The 20985-nt window shown below is 46.6% G+C and overlaps 1 protein-coding gene across 4 annotated transcripts in view; it reads left to right on the top strand.

Moving 5' to 3' along the window:
• Positions 1 to 1460: 1460 nt before the first annotated feature.
• LRP11 (LDL receptor related protein 11) overlaps positions 1461 to 20985 on the top strand; it is a 43385-nt gene continuing 23860 nt past the window's right edge. The window contains exons 1-2 of one of the 4 annotated variants that reach the window (XM_042848241.2): positions 1461 to 2256; positions 10144 to 10301. In XM_042848241.2, the coding sequence (XP_042704175.2) occupies positions 1728 to 2256; positions 10144 to 10301 (687 nt within the window). In that variant the 5' untranslated portion in view covers positions 1461 to 1727. The remainder of the gene's footprint in view (positions 2257 to 10143; positions 10302 to 20985) is intronic. The other 3 variants (XM_042848240.2, XM_024112635.3, XM_005280484.4) reach the window with 3 other exon arrangements.

Here is a 20985-nt window from a genome sequence, read left to right as displayed (position 1 = left end):
TAGGCCTTTATAGGGCCAGCTGGGCTCTGATTGGGGCGTGGCCCAGCTGCAGCTGCTTCCCCCAATCAGCCCAGGTCTTTCCTTCCACAGCCCCAGCTCTCTGCAGGGCTGGCTTTAACCCTTTCCAGGCAGGAGCAGGTGACCACCCCGCTACAATCCCACATCCAATAAAAGGACTCTTCACATTTTTTAGTCACTTTGAGGTAGGTACAGTTGGAGCTACATTTCTCCCATTTCTATAGCACCTTTCAGCAAAGGCTCTCAAAGCTCTTTTCTGATCTTCAGGCTCATATTACACACAGATATAAATAAATAAATAGCTGCTGTAGCCGCGGAGCGAAGCGGCAGATGGCGCGGCCGGTGCAGTTGAAGAGGTAGCAGCTCAGTGCTACATAAATCCCTGGTACACCCACATCTTGAATACTCCGTGCAGATGTGGTTGCCCCATCTCAAAAAAGATATATTGGAATTGGAAAAGGTTCAGAAAAGGGCAACAAAAATGATTAGAGGTATGGAACGGCTGCCATATGCGGAAAGATTAATAAGACTGGGACTTTTCAGCTTGGAAAAGAGATGACTAAAGAGGGATATAATAGAAGTGTATAAAATCATGACTGGTGTGGAGAAAGTGATTCTTCTAAGTGTTATTTACTCCTCATAACACAAGAACTAGGGGTCAACAAATTAAATTAATAGGCAGCAGGTTTAAAACAAAGAAAAGGAAGTATTTTTTCACACAATGCACAGTCAACCTGTGGAACTCCTTGTCAGAGGATGTTGTGAAGGCCAAGACTATAACAGGGTTCAGAAAAGACCTAGATAAGTTCATGGAGGATAGGTCCATCAATGGTTATTAGCCGGGATGGGCAGGAATGGTGTTGCTAGCCTCTGTTTGCCAGAAGCTGGGAATGGGCAACGGGGAATAGATCACTAGATGATTACCTGTTCTGTTCCTCTGGGGCACCTGGCATTGGCCACTGTTGGAAGACAGGATACTGGGCTAGATGGACCTTTGGTCCGACCCAGTATGGCCGTTCTTATGTATTGTTCTTTCCCTTCATAGCTCTCTAAGTGCATCACAGAGGAAGGCAAGTATCTTTATCCCTGTTTGACAGATGGAGAAAACAAGGTGCAGAGAGATGAAGTGACTGGTCTGTGGTCACAGAAGCAGAGCTGGGACCAGAGCCCAGGTGGCTGGGACTCCGCACGGTGCTCTGCCTGCCTATACCAGGCCTCGCTATGACACAGAGGGAAAAGAATCACATACAGTCCGCCCCTGTGTCAGTGGGACAACCCCTCGGACCCTCATAGGGGCCGGCTGAGGGTAATGCTGGGGGGAAGAGGCGGGGGGGATCGACACTAAAGGCGGGGCGCAGGATCAGCAGTAAGCAGGACGTGGAAAGGGGCGGGAGGGGGCCCAGCTGGTGGGCGGAGCCTACTCTGGCCCCGCCCCAGGCCCGGCGGGTGGGCGGGGCTCCCGGAGCTGTCCATGGACGCTGGTGCTGAGCCGGCTCCGGCGCTGCTCGCCCCTTGAATCTGCGGCGTCCGGCTCCTCCCCGCGCACCCCGGGCGGGCCCGGCCGGGCCATGCCGCCGCCTCCCGCCGCCGGGGAGCCCGCCCCAGCGCGTTAAGCCGCCAAGTCCCGCTCGGGCCCGGCCCCGCGCCTGCCCGCCGGGCTGCAGCGGCGGGTGACTGCGGCAGGCGGGCCCTCTTCGCTTCGCCCCGCCATGGCCTCCCGGCTGCTGCGGCTGCTGCTGCTGGCGGCGCTGTGCGGCCGGGCCCCGGGCGGGGAGGTGGCGGCGCCGCTGGCCGAGCTGCGCTCGCAGATCTCGGGCGTGGAGTCGCTGCTGGAGGAGTTCCGCCGCCAGCTGCAGCCTGACGAGGCCGGCGGGGACCGCTGCCGGGGCGGCGCCTTCTCCGCCCGGCCCGACGCCATCATCCGCACCAAGGACTCGCTGGCGGCGGGCGCCACCTTCCTGCGGGCGCCGGCCGCCGTGGCGGGCTGGAGGCAGTGCCTGCAGGCCTGCTGCGCCGAGCCGCGCTGCTCGCTGGCCGTGGTGCAGCGAGCCCGGCCCCCGGGCGAGCCGGGAGCGCTGAGCTGCTACCTCTTCAACTGCACCTACCGCGGCCGCGCCGTCTGCCGCTTCGCTCCGCACCGCGGCTACAGCAGCTACAGCCTGGGGCCCGCCAACCTCACCCAGCTGCTCGCCCACGGCCCCCGCGGGAGCCCGCTCCCCGCCCTCACCCAGGCAGCAGGTAAGGGGCCAAAGCACAGGGGGTATCGCTGCTTACATTGGGCTGGTGTGTGTGACACTGTGCTGGGGCCCCTCGGCGAGCTGGAGAGTTTGGGGTATAGGCTGGACAAGTTAAGGTGCTGGTCTAGGTTGGTTCGGTCCTGGGGACGAGATGGGCGCTTGAGCTCCCTACATTTCTACCATTACAGCAGCTCTCAGCCATCCCCCGCTTCCGGTCCCCGCCGACCCCCCCATCAGGGTCCGGTTGTGCCAGACCTGCAACAAGACAATGGCTCTGTCCTAAAGAGTTTACATTGGCAGCACTGCCTGTGCCTGCTCACCTTAGCTGGCTGTTCACAGGGACAATAAGGCCAGAACCTTTCCAGAGAATTCAAGCTGCTGTTGTCTGATAAGCAGAGGGTTGGGCAATCTGTTAGGGGGATGAGTGTGATATAAAAGCTCCCAGGGCAGCTTTTTAAATAGCACAGTTTTGTCACTGTTTATAAAAGAGTTTAAATAAACAGGAGACTCAGAGGTGGCTTGTTTTATATGTAATGTGGTTAATAAACCAACAAACAGATTGCAAGGAGCTATAGGATAGTTCTTGGTTGTGGTACTAATTGCACCCCTCTTTTTCTGAGAATTTTACAGGAAATGTTGTTGGCTCTGCGTCTACATATGAAGCAGCTAATCGTAATTGTTTTGTCCAACAGTCTCATTGAAGGGTCAGTTCTTCAAGGTGCTAAGCACCTCAACTCTTACTTAAATCACTCAGTAAGCTTGGACACATGGGCCCCAATTCAGCAAGGTACTTGAGCATGTGGCTTCCTTCAAGTCTTGATTAGTCCCACTGACATAGCCGTATTAATGAGATCACACTTAATTCCATGGCTGTTGTTACTTTGGTGATATCATAAATAGATACCAAGGTAGGGGAAGAGAGTTTGTGGGAGAAAAAGATCCTTATTATATACAAACTCTGGGTAAAATCCTGAACTTACTTATTCACATGACTAAAGTTACTCAGATGAATAGTTCTATTGAAGTCAGTGGAACAACTCCTGAGCAACTTTACTCATGTGTGTAGGTGTTTGCATGATGTGGCCCATTCTGCAGTAATTATGAGTATGAGGAAAATAAACTTTGTAGCTTTGCCTCAATATGAAGGTTGGTACCCAATATTCAAGATGGCAGTTCAGTGAAGAGCTAACGAATTGGGTTAAAACATTCATGAGCCCAGCATTCCTTGCAAGAATAAAGTAGATTATCATATTTATATAGGGTCTTGTGTGGAATTGTGAGTCCTTAGCACATTTAAAATTCAGCCCCATAATGGTAGAATCTAGCATCATAGAGTTTAAGGATTTGTACAGTGGCTGAGCAAGATAGACTTCACGCAAAAACAAAATTGTTAGAAAAAACTTCTACAAAGCAAACCCAGGGAGGAAGATGACAGGGAACCAAACACTATTTTCTTCTGTTAGAGTTTTGCCTGCTTAAGAACTTCAGTGTCAGATCTTATAAGAGCAAAAAAAAAGAGAAAGAGGCTCCACGGATAGCCTAGAGATAAATAAGCAGTATGGGTGGTACTCTTCATCTTGAATCAACCACATAAAGTGAAGCAGCTTCCAGAGCAACTCTGAAGCATAACACAGCGCAAGTAATCCAAAGAAATGAGATCTAGAAGAAAACATGTCTGAGGATCCAGCATTCAAGACTTGTTCTCTTCAGGATTCCTGACATCTGAAGCAAAGCTCTTTGACTCACTGCTTCACCCTCCTACAAATGTGACCTGTTATTAGAAAATAATATCTTAAAGGACAATCTATTAAGGTTAGTTATGGTTTCAGAACCTTTTGATGAAGTATAAATATTTCCTATACATCCTCTCGAGGAATTCAGTATGTCTACCCAAGTAAACACTTAGTGTATGCGCATTATTGAGTAGCATGACATTTAAGTAACATGAAAACACCTAGTAATAGATGTGAATGAAGAACACTCAGAAAGCATCTAAGGCTATGTCTACACTACAGACCTTACAGCGGCACAGCTGTACTGCTGCAGCTGTGCTGCTGTAAGGTCTCCTGTGTAGCCTCTCTATGCCGGTGGGAGAGAGCTCTCATGCCGGTATAATTAAGCCACTCCCAATGGTGTAATTGAGAGCAGTTTTTTTCACATCCCTCACCAACAAAAGTTTTGCCAACAAACATGCTAGTGTAGACAAAGCCTAATACTATTTGCCCAACAGGACAGCCACTTGGGGTGGAGATTTTGGACCTGATTTTCGACCTGATTTTCCACTCTGTTGCACCAGTTTTATGCCACTACAACTTGATTGAAGCCAATGAATATTGAATAATGACTATTAGTTCAAAATTATAACTAATGTAGTTTCATGTAAAAGCAGCAAAGAGTCCTGTGGCACCTTATAGACTAACAGATGTATTGGAGCATGAGCTTTTGTGGGTGAATACCCACTTCATCGGATGCATGTAGTGGAAATTTCCAGAGACAGGTATAAATATGCAAGCAAGAGTGAGTCAGGCTAGAGATAACGAGGTTAGTTCAATCGGGGATGAGGCCCTCTTCTAGCAGTTGAGGTGTGAACACCAAGGAGGAGAAACTGCTTTTGTAGTTGGGTAGCCATTCACAGTCTTTGTTTAATCCTAAACTGATGGTGTCAAATTTGCAGATGAACTGAAGCTCAGCAGTTTCTCTTTGAAGTCTGGTCCTGAAGTTTTTTTGCTGCAGGATGGCTACCTTTAAATCTGCTATTGTGTGTCCGGGGAGATTGAAGTGTTCTCCTACAGGTTTTTGTATATTGCCATTCCTAATATCTGATTTGTGTCCATTTATCCTTTTACATAGGGACTGTCCAGTTTGGCCGATGTACATAGCAGAGGGGCATTGTTGGCATATGATGGTGTATATTACATTGGTGGACGTGCAGGTGAATGAATCGGTGATGGTGTGGCTGATCTGGTTAGGTGCTGTGATGGTGTCGCTGGTGTAGATATGTGGGCAGAGTTGGCATCGAGGTTTGTTGCGTGGATTGGTTCCTGAGTTAGAGTTACTATGGTGCGGTGTGTAGTTACTGGTGAGAATATGCTTAAGGTTGGTGGGTTGTCTGTGGGTGAGGACTGGCCTGCCACCCAAGGCCTGTGAAAGTGAGGGATCATTGTCCAGGATGGGTTGTAGATCACTGATGATGCGTTGGAGAGGTTTTAGCTGGGGACTGTATGTGATGGTCAGTGGAGTTCTGTTGGTTTCTTTCTTGGGCTTGTCTTGCAGTAGGAGGCTTCTGGGTACACGTCTGGCTCTGTTGTTCTGTTTCCTTATTTCCTCGTGCAGGTATCGTAGTTTTGAGAATGCTTGGTGAAGATTTTGTAGGTGTTGGTCTCTGTCTGAGGGGTTGGAGCAGATGCGGTTGTACCTCAGTGCTTGGCTGTAGACAATGGATCGTGTGGTGTGTCCGGGATGAAAGCTGGAGGCATAGCTGTCGGTGGGTTTTCGGTATAGGGTGGTGTTAATGTGACCGTCACTTATTTGCACCGTGGTGTCTAGGAAGTGGACCTCTTGTGTAGATTGGTCCAGGCTGAGGTTGATGGTGGGGTGGAAACTGTTGAAATCGTGGTGGAATTTTTCCAGAGTCTCCTTCCCATGGGTCCAGATGATGAAGATGTCATCAATGTAGCATAGGTAGAGAAGGGGCGTGAGTGGACGAGAGCTGAGGAAGCGTTGTTCCAGGTCAGCCATGAAAATGTTGGCATATTGTGGGGTCATGCGGGTGCCTATAGCGGTGCCACTGGTCTGGAGGTATATCTTGTCATCAAATTTGAAATAGTTGTGTGTGAGGATAAAGTCACAGAGCTCAGCAACCAGTTGTGCTGTGGCATCATCAGGGATACTGTTCCTGACAGCTTGTATTCCATCTGTGTGTGGGATGTTTGTGTAGAGCGCCTCTACATCTATGGTGGCTAGGATGGTGTTTTCTGGAAGGTCACCAATGCATTGTAGTTTTCTCAGGAAATCAGTGGTGTCACGAGATAGCTGGGAGTGCTGGTGGCGTAGGGTCTGAGTAGAGAGTCCACATATCCAGACAGTCCTTCAGTGAGAGTGCCAATGCCCGAGATGATGGGGCCTCCAGTATTTCCGGGTTTGTGGATCTTGGGTAGTAAATAGAATAACCCCTGTCGGGGCTCTAAGGGTGTGTTGATTTGTTCCTGTGTTAGTGTAGGGAGTGTCCTGAGTAGATGGTGCAGTTTCTTACTGTATTCCTCAGTGGGATCTGAGGGAAGTGGCCTGTAGAATTTGGTATTGGAGAGCTGTCTGGCAGCCTCCTTTTGGTAGTCAGACCTGTTCATGATGACAACAGCACCTCCTTTATCAGCCTCTTTGATTATAATGTCAGGTGGTTTCTGAGGCTGTGGATGGCATTGTATTCTGCACGACTGAGGTTATGAGGCAAGCAATGTTGTTTTTCTACAATTTCTGCCTGTGCACGTCGGCGGAAGCATTCTATATATAGGTCCAGACTGTCATTTCGACCCTCAGGAGGAGTCCATGTGGAGTTCTTCTTCTTGTGCTGTTGGTGGGAGGGTATCTGTGTATCAGTGCGCTGTTCAGTGTTATCTTGAAAGTATTCTTTGAGTCGGAGACAGCAAAAGTAGGCTTCCAGATCGCCGCAGAACTGTGTCATGTTTGTGGGGGTGGCAGGGCAGAAAGAGAGTCCCCAAGATAGGACAGACTCTTCTGCTGGGCTGAATAGTTGGATAGATTGATGATATTGCTGGGTGGGTTAGGGGTACCACTGTTGTGGCCCCATGTGGCAGATTTCATGATTAACTAATTTGTTTTAAATTGTTTTTCTATTAAAAAATCAATCTAAAATCTTTCTTAAAAGGTAACTGTCATGGTTAATGCAATTTTAATAGCAATATGAAAACTTAGATAAGTTGATCTCCAATTTATACTCTTCACCAGTTATGTTTTTATGTGTTCTTTACCCCAGGATGTCTAATTAAGAAGGGGGTGATCTTGAACTCATTGAAGTAAAAACTTGTACCAGTAATGTCAGGCCTGCACTTGCTTCCATAGACATAATTTGCAAAACTTCCACTGAAATCAGTGGGAACAAAATTAGGCATATAATATCTGATCTAGTCTATACTTCCTCACAACCTATTTTTTTGCTCATGATTTTAGAATGAAGATAGAAATTTGTCTTCTGGCCCAAACCTGTGAGGTGCTCAGTGTCTTGGTATTACCTAGCCTCAATCTGCTTCTGTGTGGGTTGGCTGTGATATCATAAATGGGATTATAACTACTTAATACAATTAGGTAGGAGTTGAAGCAGAGCTGTGAGGCAGAAAGGCCATTTATTCAGATTTCTGTCAGTCATGACAGGAAAGAAAAACTGAAGATTGTTAAATTGAGGTCTAATGTGGTGCATGAAAATGAAGACATCTCTCCTCACATGTCATGCTGTCACTGGCTTTACAATAATAAGCTTTACATTTCAAGATTTTTCCTCATACTAGAAACACAGTTTACCTATTCCTGTTCTGTGATGAATCCTGGGTTCAGAGCACATTGAATCTTCTTTTATCTACGTTTTTCATTTTCTTGAGATATATTTAAAAGATGTCTTTTAAAAAACAGCATCTTTATAATCCTAAAATATGGTGATCTCTAATGTTTCACTGTTAAATTCTTTGAGTAATTTTCAGTAACCTCAACCTAAATTGTAGTTGTAATTCTGAGAACACCTATTGGCAGATTTAGACTTTTCAGTCCAATTGCATCCCTTGTGTAATTTCACTGAAGTCAGAGGAGTTACAGTAGGCCCTCTGTTTTTACCTAATACAATATCCCAGTATATTAAGGTCCAGATTCTCCATGGTGTTACTCCAGCTGAATGGAGATGTAACTCCATGGACTCAATGGTTTTATATTAAAGTAAAACTAGAGTAACACAGTCTTGAATCTGGGCCTTCAAGAAAAAAATGTATTTACTGGGAGAAGGGCTTTGGAAAATTGAGTTTTGCTGGAAAGTTTTGATTTTTCCATCAGAAAATCATTCCCATCTCCACAGCTCCCTTGCTTCTAAACAGGTGGGCTGCTGGGAAGCCTGGCTCTGGAACAGCCTGCCTGGTAGGCTACCTCAGACGTGGGGATTCAGGCTCCTCAGCTGCAAGGCAGCCCTCCAGGCAAAATGCTCCAGAGCTGTGGCTCCCAGGGCTTCTCGACTCCTTGGCGGCCCATCAGGTGGACTGCTCTGGAGCCAGGGCTTCCCGGGTCTCGGCTTCTCAGGAACCCAGATGACTCCCAAATTGTCTGGCTTCCTGCCGGGTAGGCTGAGAGGGTTCCACACCTCTCAGGGAGCCTTGGAAACATTTTGAAAATGTCAAGACAAAATGTCATTTCATCTCTGTAAAAATAAAATTTGGGCAATCCTGTTCTGTGGGAAACTTGATTTAAAAAAAAAACAATTATTTTGTTTCAAAACAGAATGAATTTGGACTTTCCCCACAGAATGGGAATTCTCCAGTTTCTGGCCAGCTAGAGAAGGCAGTGAATGAGGCAGGGAACTGCAAGAAGTAAAAGAACAGTCCCATAGTTGGGGCACTTGAATGTTACCCTGGGCATTAGAATCTGTCCCTGCCTCTGCCACAGAATTCGTGTATGTTTCTGGGCAAGTCACCAAAACCACTGTTTTCTAAGATGCCTGCTGTTTACCGCATTTTCTGGATGCCCATCTTGAGAGCCTGGTGGCCTGATTTGCAGAAGTGCTGAGTGCTCACAACTGAAGTCAGTGGTAACTGTGCTTTGAACACAGAGTGCTATAAAATTCTAAATATTTTTAGATGTCCCAAGTTAATCGTTCAAAATTAGTGTTACTTTTCTGGCCTTAATTCCTCTGTGCTTCAGTTCCCCCATCTGTAAATTAGTGATAATATCACTTCACGAGATTGTTTGAAAATGAGTCAATTAATGTTTATAGAGTCCTCAGTTCCTAGAGTGATGCGTGCCATAAAAAGGCCACAAGGAAATTAATAATCCTGTATTCATTGTTGGATCTGGAAGATGTAAAGCCCTGGAACCACACATTGAATGTTGTGCATGTGTATTTTATATAAGATTTATGTTGGCATTGGTCCTCCTAAATTAAATAAAAACCACTTCCAGCCATCCTACTTGCTGTATAATTGTTTCAGCTGAAGCATCCCTGCTTGCAGCCGAGGTTTCATAACATGAAGATATACCAGTTTTCTTCCTGGCTGAAGCTGAGACATTATGCAGCAGTTTACCAGTATTGCCACTTAGACATAATTAAACTTCGCATTTAAAAGTTAAGGTGCATTAGGGTGACCAGATGTCCTGATTTTATAGGGACTGTCCCGATTTTTGGGTCTTTTTCTTATATAGGCTCCTATTATCCCCCACCCCCTGTCCCGATTTTCCACACTTGCTGTCTGGTCACCCTAAGATGCATGCTTCTGTCTCTCAAGATTCAAAAGGGCATGGCATTAGTTTACATTGTAAATGCTGTTTTAAAAGCCTCTGTGTGTGTTTTTAATTAATTGAATCTTAGCTTTTGGAGAACTTCCATGGATATTTTTTTCCTTCAGCCTATGATGTTAATTTGGATTGCTTATAATCATAAACTTCTGACAGAGCATGTTCAACTAACAAACACACTGAACTTATTTAATGTTGAACAGGCAAAAACATAGGAACTCAGATTTTGAGGGACAGGAAACTAACAGTGCTGAAAGCTGTGTTCTCAAATCGGCGAAAGGCAGAGTAATAAATCAATGTCTTACGTAGAATGTTTATTCTGTAGTTAGCTATGAACTATTCTGTTTCCTCTGATGAATAATTAAGCTATTTTATTTTTTTAAAGAAAATGACAAGCCTCCACACAGCAAGGCAGGCCAAGATATTGTGCTGCAGTCACCAGTAGACTGGGTGATTTTGGATGGCCGAGAAAGCTTAGATGACCATGGAATCATACAGTATGAGTGGACTTTGCTGCAAGGTGACTCATCAGTTGATATAAAGGTACATATAGTATTGCATGCAAAAATCAGTTATTTGGCTGCTAATTGTATTCAGTTCAGTTGTAAATGTAGATGTTTAATGTCAGTCTATTCACATAGATATGGTTCGTGATCAAGTTAGGATAAATAGTAAAAATGATTAGAGACTCATTTTTCTGACTTGCCAGTAGTGATCAAGTTGTATAATTAATGGTATGAGAAATTAGTATCAAATAAGTAGATTCAAAAATTCTGTTAATATATTTACTCTCTCTTTTCCATACATGTTAGCTTCTTTTTCATGGCAGTTGTTCAGCTTCTAAGATCCAGGATAGGGGTACCTCAGTAACTTAGTTATTAAAGCAACACGGTATTTTCACCAACAACTTATTGGAAGAGCTCAGAGAAGCTTGAAGGAAAGTCACACTAAGGACTATCTTCAGTAGGCCACACCAATCTTAAGAGACCGTATTAATTTATTCTGAAGGTTTCCAGTACAATTTTGTTTTGACTTGAAATTAAACGCCAAGGTAGGGATACCACATCCAGGCCCAACTCCTGAATACTGCCGCGGCAGCACAAAGGGACCAGAAGAGACCCTTAGCTGGCTGGAGAGACTTCCCATGGGGCAGACAGTGCATAAGGTTGTAGTAGTGGCCTTACCCAGGACTCTTCACAAGTAGGCACATAGGCAGAGGGATAGCTCAGTGGTTTGAGCATTGGCCTGCTAAACCCAGGGTTGTAAGTTCGATTCTTGAGGGGGCCATTTAGGGGTCTGGGGCAAAAATCTGTCAGGGATGGTACTTGGTCCTGCTGTGAAGGCAGGGGATTGGACTTTATGACCTTTTAAGGTCCCTTCCAGCTCTATGAGATAGGTATATCTTCATATTAAAAGGCATGCCTGGAACTCAGCCGAGGGGATGTCAGGGATAGGAGGGAATGGGCCACAGCACATAATGCTGCAGAGATACTGGTCCCTGAAACAGCCCAGAATCAGGAGGGCACAAATGCCCCCTTAGCTAGGGTGACCAGACAACAAGTATGAAAAATCGGGACAGGGGGTTGGGGGTAATAGGAGCCTATTTAAGAAAAAGACCCAAAAATCGGGACTGTCCCTATAAAATCGAGACATCTGGTTAGCCAACCCTGCCCCTGGGTTGCACTTGTGTGTGCTGTGCTGCACACAGTCAAATTCTCCTCAGTTAGACTGGAGCAAATCAGAACTAACTCTGTTGACTTCAGTGAAGTCACTCTCTATTTGAAATGGTGTAATTGAGAGCAGTATGTGGCCCCACAGCTGTCAATCAGGCCTTGTCAACACTACAAAGTTTTGTCAGCAAAAGCTGCCTTTTGCCAACTAAATAAAACCACCTCAGTGAGAGGCATAAAGCCTTTTACTGCAAAGTTAAAGCGACAAAGCGTCAGTGTAGACACTGCTGTTTGTTTTGTTGATAGAACTGGCTTCCGGCAGTATCCCACAATGCCTGCCATGATGCTCTGCTCACTTTTTTGATCTCTGCTGCCCTGCAGGCATGCACTCCTCCCCTTTCAAAGCTCCGGGCAGGGGTGCTGGAACAATTTTTATAGAGGCGGTGCTGAGAACCATTGAACCAAATTGTAAACCTTGTATCTGATGGAAACCACTTAAGGCAGGGGGTGCAGCAGCAGCCCCAGCACCCCTAGTGCCAGCACCTATGGCTCCGGGAAGTATCTGACAGCTGAGCGTGCGGCTTACTTTGGGGAACAAAGAGTAAATCGTTAGCGTGTAATGCTCCTGTTCTGCCCTGCACTAGGAATACAGTGACAGGCAGACTGGTGCTGCAGGGAGGGGGCAGGGTACTGCTGTGCTGCTTTGACGTTCCTCAGCACGGAGAGCTCACAGAGCTGCTCAGGATGCCGCTCCCGGCAGCTGAGGAGACGGTGGGAGAACTTGGAAGGAATCACAGACAGAACCATACGCAGGCAGGTAGAGCGGGCTGCTTTGGGAGAGACTGCTGTGCCGAACAGAGCCGGGCCTGATGGGGGGGGGGGTGTCCCACTCCCCCTGCCTCAGGATAGATCGGTCAGCCTGCTGTCTCCCCTGCCGCAGATGCACCACTCTCCTCTCCCTCCCCCATCATGCTTCAGTTGAAAAAGCCACTGAAAATCTACTAGGATGCCCTTGGAACGATGGGATTGAGAAACCTGCATCACGTGACACTGTACCTGTCCCACGAGGCATGCAAACCCTTCCCAAAGCACCCTGTGATCAGTTGTACAGTGGGATAGCTACCACAGTGCACTGCTCTCTGTGTCGATGCAGGAGCTGCTAGTGTGGATGCGCTCTGCCGACACAAGGAGCTAGTGTGGACATGCAACAGCGATTTTAATTACAGCGCTTTAATTAAAGTGGCATAACTTTTGCTAACAAAACTTTGTAGTGTAGACAAAGATTTTTAGTCCCTTGGGTGATAATTTAAAGTTTTACTGTATTTGCATATGGATTCTTACTAAAGGTCCCCATATCACAGCTAAAAGAAGTGCTTCTTTATAAACTGATAAGAAAGCATGTGGACTTCTCTGATGGCTAGTCATTGGATTTATATATCTATTGCCACACTACTTGCAGAACATACAGAATGGGATTTTCAAAAACCCTCAGTGTTAGTTAAGCCAGTGCTGAGCAGTTCTGAAAATCTCACCTGCTATCACTGGACCCACATCACCGAAACTGCAAACACAAGTGAGCCCATTTCCAGTCATTCCTGTGCTAAATGACTAGAGGTGATTTCAAAACTTGAGTCTGTCACATGTCAGTGTATCATTGCTAGTCTGTTTATCTTAATTTAATGGTTTGTTGATGCAGAATTTAGAAGGTCTGGAAGGCATTAATTAGGTTTGCACTCTCCATAGGAGAGTTGAATGAAATTCAAAGAATACCTTTTACCTATTTTGTAAATAAACTGAATATCTCATTATCAAGGCACCTTTCAGGATCACAACATTTAAATAATTTTTATAGAATAGTGATGAAAGGAATTAGTTGTTATACAAAAACCAAAAATGTGTTTTTAAGAAAGTTCCTTTAAATTAATATGCACTATGGAAGTGTGCTTCCAGAACACCAAAAAAAAATCTAAATCTAAAGTTTGCATGTTAAAACAATATGCATAAATGTTTTTATCTTTGATTCAAACCAAAGGATAATCAATAACATGGGGAGGTCAATCTTGGAATTATGTAAGCTTGGAAAAGTCACATTAAAGTCAATGGTAGTTTTGTGTGAAAGAACCACAGTATTGGAGCCAAAGTAAATACCTGTGAAAGAGTAGATCTGTTTAATAAAAATAAACACTTTTCACAAATTCATCCTTAATAGGTGAAATCCTGGCTGCACTTAAATCAGTGGGAGTTTTTCCATTGTCTTCAATGGAGTCAGGATTTCATCCATTAATGGATAATTAGCAGAGACCACATTATTAGAGTTTAGTTAATAGTCATAATTATTCATACAAATATTCCATTTTTTTACTTTGACTTTTATTATTTTTATATTTGACTTTTTTATTGTCCATTTTAAAAATGGTACATAAATCCAAAAGCACCGAGTCTGGGGCTGTGCGTTTAAACAAGATAAAAGACAGCTGTTACATTGCACTTACGTACAAAAGAGCAAGTAGATGGCATAGGGGGAGATAGGGGTGATTATAAACAGATCCTGTCATCCTGCAGCGGCAATCAGTAGAAAGAAACTTCTCTTTCGTGATAATTTAGCTAAAGAATAATTTGCTTGTCAAATTGCTGCCTACAGAATGTAGCCATTGAAGTATGTGATAGGTGGCTTTTTATTATAATTTTCTGGGAATTTTCTGTTTAGTTTCAGCCAAGGATTAGAACAATCAAGATAGATCCAGGACCCAATCCCAGTGGAAGGTGGAAAAAAAGATCATAAGGCTTGTAACAGGGCTGGTCACCTCCCATGCACCTCCTTATGGCCACGAATGCTTTTGCAGCATCCTGCTAATAATGTCTCCCTCAAAGGCCTCCTTATACAGACTCCACATGCTTTTTTCTGAGGTCAAAAAAACTCTCCTTGGTATCTGGGTTTATTCACAGAAAATAACTCAAAATAAAACTCAAAGTGCTACATTAAAGTCCCACAAACAAACATTTCTCTTCCGACTCCCAGGCCTCCCTTCCTGGGGAGCTTTTGCACTTTCCCTTACCTGGTCAGGGTCCATCTTGCATTAGCAGGCTACTCCCACTCTTTCTGGCTAGAATCTTAGCCCTGGTCTACACTATGAGTTTAGGTCGACTTTAGCAGGGTTAAATCGAATTAAGCCTGGACACATCCACACGACGAAGCCCTTTCTTTCGACTTAAAGGGCCCTTTAAACCGGTTTCTTTACTCCATCTTCGACAAGGGGATTAGCGCTAAAATCGGCCTTTGCGGGTCGGATTTGGGGTAGTATGGACGGAATTCGACGTTATTGGCCTCCGGGAGCTATCCCACAATGCTTCATTGTGACCGCTCTGGACAGCACTCTCAACTCAGATGCACTGACCAGGTAGACAGGAAAAGCCCCACGAACTTTTGCATTTCATTTCCTGTTTGCCCAGCGTGGAGAGCACAGGTGACCATGCAGAGCTCATCAGCACAGGTAACCATGATGGAGTCCCAGGATCGCAAAAGAGCTCCAGCATGGACAGAACGGGAGGTACCGGATCTGCTCACCATATGGGGAGATGAATCAGTGCTAGCTGAACTCCGTAGCAGTAAACGAAATGGCAAAATATTAGAAAAGGTCTCAAAGGCCATGAAGGACAGAGGCCATAACAGGGACACACAGCAGTGCCGCGTGAAAATTAAGGAGCTAAGGCAAGCCTACCACAAAGCCAGAGAGGCAAACGGAAGGTCTGGGGCAGAGCCGCAAACATGCCGCTTCTACGCGGAGCTGCATGCCGTTCTAGGGGGTGCAGCCACCACTACCCCAACCGTGTGCTTTGACTCTGTCAATGGAAAAACATGCAACAGGGAAGCAGGTTCGGGGTACGCGGAAGATGATGATGATGATGAAGACAATGAAGATAGCTCACAGCAAGGAAGCGGAGAAACCGGTTTCCCCAACAGCCAGGATATGTTTATCACCCTGGACCTGGAACCAGTAACCCCCGAACTCACCCAAGGCGTGCTCCCAGACCCTGAGGGCACACAAGGGACCTCTGGTGAGCGTACCTTTGTAAATATTACACATGGTTTAAAAGCAAGCGTGTTTAATGATTAATTTGCCCTGGCAATCGCGGCCAGTACAGCTACTGGAAAAGTCTGTTAACGTATATGGGGAGCGGAAATCCTCCAGGGACATCTCCAGAAAGCTCTCCTTCATGTACTCCCAAAGCCTTTGCAAAAGGTTTCTGGGGAGGGCTGCCTTATCCCGTCCGCCATGGTAGGACACTTTACCATGCCAGGCCAGTAGCACGTAGTCTGGAATCATTGCATAACAAAGCATGGCAGCGTATGGTCCCGGTGTTTGCTGGCATGCAGACAACATCCATTCCTTAGCTCTCTTTGTTATCCTCAGGAGAGTGATATCATTCACGGTCACCTGGTTGAAATGGGGTGATTTTATTAAGGGGGCATTCAGAGGTGCCCGTTCCTGCTCGGCTGAACAGAAATGTTCCCCGCTGTTAGCCATGCGGTGGGGGGGGGGAGGGGTGAAGGGATCATCCCAGAGAATTGGGTGTGGGGAGGCGGGGGGGTAGTTGGGTTTGTGCTGCATGTTAACCCGGAAACCGCAGCCCCTCCTTTTACATTGCAAACCCATTTTAAATGGCCAACCCAATGGGTCCTTGGTATGGGAAATGAGGGCGCTACTGTTTGAAACCATTCCCACATGTTTTGAGGGTTAAAAAAGCCAAAAGACTGTGGCTTACCATGGCTGCCTGCAAGCTGAATTCTGTTGCCTGGCACCGCATGAGTGATCTCTCACACCAAACCGGCAGGCCCTCAATATAACAGGAAAAATGCGACCTTGTAACGAAAGCACATATGCTGTGTAATGTGAACAGCAACATTTAACGTGAAAGAGTGTACCCATTGTTCTCTAAAATGTGTCTTTTTTAACCACCTCTCCCTTGTCCTCCACCAGCTGCAAATGTTTCTCCTTCGCAGAGGCTAAGCAAAGATTAGAAGGAGAAAACGGCGGACTCAGGATGATATGTTCACGGAGCTCCAGATGTCCTCCCACGCTGAAAGAGCACAGCAGAATGCATGGAGGCAGTCAATGTCAGACTACAGAAAAGCACAATATGAATGAGAGGAGAGGTGGCGGGCTGAATCACGGGATGAACAGAGCAAGTGGCGGGCTGAAGATGATAGCTGGCGTCAGCTTGCAGACAGAAGGCAAGAGTCGATGCTGCTGGAGCATCAAACTGATATGAGTCCAGCTGCTGGAGCATCAAACTGATATGCTCCAGCGTATGGTTGAGTTGCAGGAAAGGCAGCAGGAGCAGAGACCGCCGCTACAGCCCCTGTGTAACCAACAGCCCTCCTCCCCAAGTCCCATTGCCTCCTCACCCCGACGCCCAAGAACACGGTGGGGGAGCCTCCGCCCACCCAGTCACTCCACCCCAGATGATTGCCTGAGCATCGGAAGGCTGGCCTTCAATAAGTGTTAAAGTTTTAAAGTTTTAAACTGCAGTGTGTCCTTTTCCTTCCCTCCTCCCCCACCCCTCTCGGGCTACCTCGGCAATTATCCCTCTAGTTGTGTGATGAATTAATAAAGAATGCATGAATGTGAAGAAACAATGACTTTATTGCCTCTGCAAGCGGTGCTCTTAGGGGGGAGGGGAGGGTGGGGTGGTTGGTTTACAGGGAAGTAGAGTGAACCGGGGGGGGGGGGGCAGAGGGTTCATCAAGGAGAAACAAACAGAAGTTTCACACTGTAGCCTGGCCAGTCACAAAACTCGTTTTCAAAGCTTCTCTGACGCGCACCACGCCCTGCTGTACTCTTCTAACCGCCCTGGTGTCTGGCTGCGCGTAATCAACGGCCAGGCGATTTGCCTCAACCTCCCACCCTGCCATAAATGTCTCCCCCTTACTCTCACAGATATTGTGGAGCGCACAGCAAGCAGCAATAACAATGGGGATATTCTTTTCGCTGAGGTCTGAGCGAGTCAGTAAGTTGCACCAGCGCGCTTTTAAACGTCCAAATGCACATTCCACCACCATTCGGCACTTGCTCAGCCTGTAGTTGAACAGGTCCTGAATACTGTTCATGAGCCATGGCATTAAGGGGTAGGCTGGGTCCCCAAGGATCACGATAGGCATTTCAACATTCCCAATGGTTATTTTCTGGTCCAGGAAGAAAGTCCCTTCCTCCAGCTTTCGAAACATACCAGAGTGCCTGAAGACGCGAGCATCATGTACCTTTCCCGGCCATCCCACGTTGATGTTGGTGAAACATCCCTTGTGATCCACCAGGGCTTGCAGCAGCATTGAAAAGTACCCCTTGCGGTTTATGTACTCGGTGGCTTGGTGCTCCGGTGCCAAGATAGGGATATGGGTTCCGTCTATCGCCCCACCACAGTTTGGGAATCCCATTGCAGCAATGCCATCCACTATGGCCTGCACGTTTCCCAGAGTCACTACCCTTGATATCACCAGGTCTTTCATTGCCCTGGCAACTTGGATCACAGCAGCCCCCACAGTAGATTTGCCCACTCCAAATTGATTCCCGACTGACCGGTAGCTGTCTGGCGTTGCAAGCTTCCACAGGGCTATCGCCACTCGCTTCTCAACTGTGAGGGCTGCTCTCATCCTGGTATTCTGGCGCTTCAGGGCAGGGGAAAGCAAGTCACAAAGTTCTATGAAAGTGCCCTTACGCATGCGAAAGTTTCGCAGCCACTGGGAATCATCCCACACCTGCAACACGATGCGGTCCCACCAGTCAGTGCTTGTTTCCCGGGCCCAGAATCGGCGTTCCATGGCATGAACCTACTCCAGTAACACCATGATTTGCACATTGCTGGGGCCCGTACCTTGTGTGAGGGCTGTGTCCATGTCAATTTCCTCATCGCTCTCGTCGCCGCGCTGCAATCGCCTCATCGGCTGGTCCTGGTTTTGCTTTGGCATGTCCTGGCTCTGCATATACTCCAGGACAATGCGCGTGGTGTTCATAGTGCTCATAATTGCCGCGGTGATCTGAGCGGGCTCCATGATCCCAGTGCTATGGCATCTGGTCTGAAAAAAGGCGCAAAACTAGTGTCTGACAGAGGGAGGGAGGGGCGACTGACGACATGGCGTCCAGGTACAGGGAATTAAAATCAACAAAGGTGGCTGTGCATCAGGGAGAAACACAAACAACTGTCACACAGAATGGCCCCCCCCAAGATTGAACTCAAAACCCTGGGTTTAGCAGGCCATTGATTTCACGGAGGGAGGGGGAAGCAAATGAATACATCTATTTTTTACATCTTAAGCTGGCAGCAGACTGTGCAGCATGACTGATAGCCCTCGGCATCTTCTGGGTGCTTGGCAGAAGATACTGTACTACGACTGCTAGCCATCATCGTCAAGACGGTTTGTTCGGACTGCCGGCAGGACTGAGTCTCCAGGAGACAAAGCATGTCTGCCCAGGTGCCTATGATTGAACTGGAGTACGACGACAATGGATACCAGTTGTAATACACCATCTACTGCCAAAAGGCAAGGGGCTGCTGCTGTGTAGCAATGCAGCCCCACGTCTGCCAGCACCCAGATGACATATGGTGACGGTGAGCTGAGCTGAGCTGAGCTGAGCGGGCTCCATGCTTGCCGTGGTATGTTGTCTGCACAGGTAACCCAGGTAAAAAGGCGTGAAGCGATTGTCTGCTGTTGCTCTGATGGAGGGGGAGGGGCCTGACGGCATGTACCCAGAACCCCCCGTGACACTGTTTTGCATCATTCAGGCATTGGGATCTCAACCCAGAATTCCAATGGGCGGCGGAGACTGCGGGAACTGTGGGATAGCTACCCACAGTGCAACGCTCCGGAAGTCGATGCTAGCCTCGGTACTGTGGACGCAGTCCGCCGGCTTCATGCACTTAGAGCATTTTATGTGGGGACACACACAATCGACTGTATAAAACCGATATCTATAAAACTGGCTTCTATAAATTCGACCTAATTTCGTAGTGTAGACATACCCTAAGGGTACGTCTATACCCAGCCGCTAGTTCGGCGGCTGGCAATCGAACTTCTGGGTTCGACTTATCGCGTCTTGTCTGGACGCGATAAGTCGAACCCGGAAGTGCTCGCCGTCGACTGCGGTACTCCAGCTCGGCGAGAGGCGTACCGCGGAGTCGACGGGGGAGCCTGCCTGCCGCGTGTGGACCGAGGTAAGATCAAACTAAGGTACTTCGAACTTCAGCTACGTTATTCACGTAGCTGAAGTTGCGTACCTTAGTTCGATTTGGGGGGTTAGTGTAGACCAAGCCTTAGTCTCAATGCCCAGGACTCTGCTGGAGTCTGCCCACTCCTAGCAGTTTCTGATCTCTTCCCCCCTGTAGCCACCTGCTGCCCTTTATAGGGAATTACTTGCTCCCACTTGGGTGAGGCTCATCCTGTAATCAGGATTAGGTTAGCCCTAGGCTCTCCAGCCCATGGAGCAAACTACCCTGCTCCAGAAAAAGAATAAGTAACATCAGGGAGATTAATTGCATGAGAAGAGAAAAGTGAATTTATCAGTAAACCATGTTCTAAAGCAAGCATTAATTCTACAGTGCTACTGTCATTTGTGCTGAAAAACTCCTAAGGTCTTTTAGGTTTTAAAAAATGATTGTAAATCGATAAAATGAAAGAATTCCACAGAACTTCTCTTCATTTTTATTAGGGTTCAGCATTCCTTACATTGGGCTCAGTACTGTAAAGTGTTCAGTGCCCCCCTTATCTACCATGTATACCCTCAACTCCCATGTTGAGCATGTCACACTTTGCAGAGGGTGCTCAGCACCCCAAGTCTGTTGAGAAAAAAAGTTCTAGAACATTCATGGCGGTAACAATTATGCATCATCATACAGTAGCAAATACTTAGTAACACTTTGAAATAGGCACATACATGAAAGTTTAAGTCATGACCTACAGACATGGTTTTGGAAGATTTATACAGTAAGAGTTCTACTTCGAAAATGAACAAATCTGTGTAGTGTCCCACTGATTTCAGGGTAGACTGTAGAAGATCCACATGAGTGCAAGGGTCTACCCACGCAGAGCTACTTGCTCATTTGAGGCCTAAGTTTTCAACTAGTCCAAATATGGAAGAACCTCTTCATGTCTCAAAATTACTTAACCTTGCTATTTTTTTCAATTATACAGTTTTTAAAATGGAATATCACACCCTAGGGAATATGGTTACAATAAGATAACCGCATTTCTCTGGTGTGATAGATGCTTGTCTTCAATTTGTGCTTCAGGATGCACCTGGGACTTGTGGTTATCTTTAAATAGCCATGCGTTCTTCATTTGTATAAATTCATCATAGATCTTTAGATTACTGTTTTCTAAATACTGGAGTACATGTTACTGTGTCCATGGTTAGTATGTGGAATTGGTGAGTAGAAATTGGTGCAAATTAAAAAAGCCATTCCACATTTTATAGAAACTGTCATTTTGTACTTGTTTTTTTAATTATTGTTACATTCGTTTATAGGGTAACCGTCATTTCTGTATGCAGTTTAAATTAATATTA

This window comes from Chrysemys picta, chromosome 3 (genome assembly GCF_011386835.1).
Source record: "Chrysemys picta bellii isolate R12L10 chromosome 3, ASM1138683v2, whole genome shotgun sequence".
Taxonomy (NCBI): domain Eukaryota; kingdom Metazoa; phylum Chordata; order Testudines; family Emydidae; genus Chrysemys; species Chrysemys picta.
This window is presented reverse-complemented; position numbering and strand designations above follow the sequence as displayed.